The sequence below is a fragment of the Bactrocera latifrons genome, unplaced genomic scaffold (genome assembly GCF_001853355.1).
Source record: "Bactrocera latifrons isolate USDA-ARS-PBARC rearing strain unplaced genomic scaffold, ASM185335v1 scaffold_137, whole genome shotgun sequence".
Taxonomy (NCBI): domain Eukaryota; kingdom Metazoa; phylum Arthropoda; class Insecta; order Diptera; family Tephritidae; genus Bactrocera; species Bactrocera latifrons.
Genome location: NW_017534819.1, coordinates 18,556 through 22,822, shown reverse-complemented (window position 1 = coordinate 22,822; position 4,267 = coordinate 18,556). Strand labels below are relative to the sequence as shown.

The window sequence follows — 4,267 nt, the reverse complement described above, 5'->3', positions numbered from 1 at the left end:
ATACAGTATATAAAATTTTAATATATTTTTTTTTGCTTTTTGCTTTTTGCATAAAAAAAAAATTTCGAATCTCAATTAAGCATGTCTGTACTTAAGTTAAACTTATTTACTTAATAAAAATATAAACAAAATTAAATTACCACGCACACTATTTACGTAAAGTAAGCAAATAATAAAATGGAGCTCAACTTTCATTGTTTTTGCAATTGATTTTTTGTCATTTGCCGCCTTTACCACTTTTTATCTACTAAATTTCTACTAATATTTCGCCAATTTGCAAATATCTCAGTGTTGCTTTGCCTCACGCGGAAGCTAACACTTAACATTATTTATTAGATTTTATTTACTCTCTCTGGTTTTTGCGCTCGACTACTTTGTTTTTGTAAATGTATAAACTCTTACATTTTACTTCGCCTGYTGCTTACTATTTCCGTTATACTTAGTTAATAATATTTGCATGTAAAAACATATTTAAGTGTATATATGCTCTTGTATATATTTTTATTTGTTTTTGTTTTTGTTGTTTTTTGCTTTATTTGCAATTACTTAACTACCATAATATATATTGTGTCCTTTGCTTTGTGCATTTCTGTCCATATTATTGTTGTAAAAATACGCTTAACACATCAGCTTCTTTAAACAAATACAATAACAATGTGCGCTGAGTTTAACTAATTCGCCGCTTTTTGTTTTTGCATAGCTGCCACTTGTCTTACATACAAGTGTGTGTGTGTGTATTCACTTATTGCTGCGATTGCTTTTGTTCACTGCTGCTCTTGCTATTGCCTCACATACACTATTGTTGTTGCTATWTTATTCTACATTTATATAAACTTCTTCATATGCTCAATGATTGGGTAACTCCGTTAATGTTATGTCATATAAATCATCTTCGATCTGTTGCACTTCCAGCAGAAATATATCTTCATTGCAATAATACGAAATCATGTCATCATCAATTTTCGCAGTAATCCTATGTAGAGAATTGAAAAAGAAATAGAAGAGAAAAACGCATTTGATTAGAAAATATGTCAAAAATAATAATTTAGAATGTATATATTTTTTACTTTAAGGATGCTACTAACTTTTGGATAGTGGGCATAGATAGGGGGTTCGACATGGCATTGAGACGTACGTATGACTAGTTGGCCAAACGTTAAGACACAAGATAAGATTTGGAGTTGTTGAAGGTCGCTAAAATGCCGTTAAAGTGTCCCCTGCTCAATAAAATTCAAAACTTTTCACTAGCACAACATTATGAAAATATAAGGTACTARCTTATCTTGCCTATATACATATACCTAGCTTCTGTTGTCTAAAAATAATATCTGTCAACTTGTGCAATATCTTTGGAGACGCTTATAGCATAATATACCGCTATATTAATTGAAGAGCTTTACATGAGAAGCATTACGCATAATTGAAAAGTTAGTTAGTTTAGACCTTGCTTTGTCAACCAAAAAATATTGCTTTACATTTTTATAAGAAAATTCTTTAAGATYTTTGTTCAACAGATGGAACTTTGTTTGAATTTATTATGAATTTATCAAAGATTATATAGCAATTAAAAATGTATAAGGTAATAACTTTATTGGCGCAAAGCTTGAGAAAAGCGTGYCGCTCACTAGCTTTTACCAAATAATATGATATGTATAGATCTCTTCTTTATTTATAAATGTGAAATTTATATGTTAATTCTGATTTGAGATTTTGTTTAAAAAATGAGAACCATTTGTTTAAAAAGTCATCATCGTAAGAAAAGTAAAGATTTACAAAGAAAAATTYCAATAAAAAATTAGATTAAAATGTATGCTTCAATTTCAAAATTGCTTATGAAGATCGTCATCAGCGACAAATCAGTAATGGCTTATGGTTGGTTATTTTGGATGATGCTCTGCAGTTTTGCCTTCTATTAACGGCGTGGTGAAACATCTTCAATTGAGGCACCGGATCTTTTAGCTTCATTATTTGAGGGAAAGAAATCGAAGGACAAATACAGACGACACAAAGTACGAGGTTTTAACCACACTTTTGTGATTGTTTTGATTTGGTTTCACAAAGGTATTTCAAAAATTAATTACGTCTGCGAAATCAAGGTCTATTTTCATACAAATTTCTATGTAGAACGAAATCAAATGGATTAGCTTGGGTTAGGTTTGTCTGGTAGATCAATGAGCCACGCAAAAACCAGTTTTGATCCTTTGCTGTACCAGATGGAGATCAGTTACTAGGTTCATGAGGAGTAGTCAGCTTTTAGGATGCCTGCGCTTGACGCGAATGTTAACAGACTCTGCAGCCTCACTATTGATACCTCCTCCATACTATGGGAACACCGAATGCTTACAGCGAATTTTAAGAGACTCTGAGTCTACACTATCGATATTTCTTCCAGTGTATCATACCGTGCGGATCACAGATGCCTTCAGCATAGTCTCGCAAAGTGGACAAGATATAACAAAATCAAATAAGTAAGCAGTCAATGAAGCTTTTGAGGCAAGCTTTGTTTTATAATAAACACTGAGTATCGGTTTCGATGAAATACGCAGCAAGACGTAGCGCTAGTTTCCAATATTTTTTGCGATTTCCCATAATAAAAAAAAAATTTWAAAATAAATTACGCCTGACCTTTCCAACGGGGTGTAAGAATAGCATAAATATATATTTTTTATTGAAACAATTATTCAGCTGTYACATCGATTAATATCATCCGGTGGTTAGACCCTGGTATTAGTCGTTAATTACATTAARTGAGCGAAAAATCGTTAAGTGCGAAATGAAACTAGAAACCCTCGCCTGAAGTCTAATCCACAAATGCAATTATTTAACCATTTAATTTTCATGACATAATAATTATGCAAATACTTTATATTATTAGAAATTATGGCAAAATAAATTAATAGCGGTGATGTGTGTAAGATATATTTAGCATACCCACTATATAGTTAAATTTTTAATTATTTTTAATTACATAAATCGTTAAGTTTACGCGCGCCATATTAACGGTAAAGTTAAAATAATAAAATACGGTTTTTATTTGAGGTGCAAAAACACATTGAATGAGATGCTGAGGTGTATTGGTGCGGTATATTTTTTAATAAATTTTTGCTACTTCAATTTTYGCTCGTTGAGTGTTGTTTTTGTGAAAATAAAAGATTCAAATAAACTATATTTAACTACACAAATATGTCATGCGTGCTATGTGGTATTGTAGATATGTATGTTTTGTATTTTGTATTTGGTACTTAATGACTGTTGGGTTGTTGGGTTGTTGAGCTTTTTTGTTTTTTTTGGGTGTTGGTTTTGTCACTAAATACTAATTTTGCTAGTTGTTGCACTATGTAGGTATGTATGTATTCAATGTATTCATGTCTACTTACCCTTTCTTATTTGTACGATAAATATTATTTATACTCGCTGTTGAGATTTTGTATTTACTTTCAATCTGTAATTGAGAAATGAGAGAAAAATGATGTTTGTATTTGTTTTTGTTTCTTTCTTTTGCTTTTGATTTGTTGTATGTTAACTGCTAATTTGGTAAACATTGTAAATAATATTTTTTWAWTTTTTTTTTTACTTTTTACTACGAACAATGTTTGTGCTGTGTTTCTTACTAAACAACGAACAAAAACTCATTTTAACTAATTGCAAAATTTGTATTAAATGTTTTATTATTATATTATATAGAATAACTTTTGATATTTTATGTCTGGTGAAATAGAAACATTGCCAATTTCATTTGATTTCGCCCAGGCCAATTTTTTACAAATGCCGCCTAAAAGTAGACACTTTTTTGCTCTAATTTGAAGCRCTTATTATCATACAATACTAAATATTTTGAAGATACAGTTTTTTTAAAGCATACCTTTAAGGTAATTATGCAATTATTTGACATGCCAATTGTGAGCTTTTGCTACTATGAAAGCTTTTCGAAAAWATTTAACGTGCTAGCAAGAAACATTTGAATTTTATTGTATTTATGTACATTGTGTAATTTCATAGGCCAGATTTTAACGGTGTACTGTGTCAAGGTGTGAACATGTTTTGTGGAGTGTATGCGTGAGATGTCATATGTATGTATGCAATGAGTGATGGCATGAAAGCTATCAAGAAACTACTTCGTGAACTTCCGATGGAATTAAAGCATAATTCCAAGTTTCGAACTTTATTCAGCTTAGATGAAAAAAATTTTATGACGGGGTGACTCAAGTGCAAAAACAAAAAATAAATTCATTTAAAGATTTTTAAAATGATTTTTAATTTTATTTAA

At 30.3% G+C, this 4,267-nt stretch overlaps 1 protein-coding gene across 1 annotated transcript in view; it reads right to left on the bottom strand.

Moving 5' to 3' along the window:
- Window positions 1–855: 855 nt before the first annotated feature.
- The window catches only part of LOC108965212 (protein grainyhead-like), a 7,258-nt gene continuing 3,846 nt past the window's right edge, over window positions 856–4,267 (bottom strand). Inside the window, exon 4 of the mRNA XM_018927448.1 lies at window positions 856–973. Within this exon, the coding sequence (XP_018782993.1) occupies window positions 956–973 (18 nt within the window). The 3' untranslated portion in view covers window positions 856–955. The remainder of the gene's footprint in view (window positions 974–4,267) is intronic.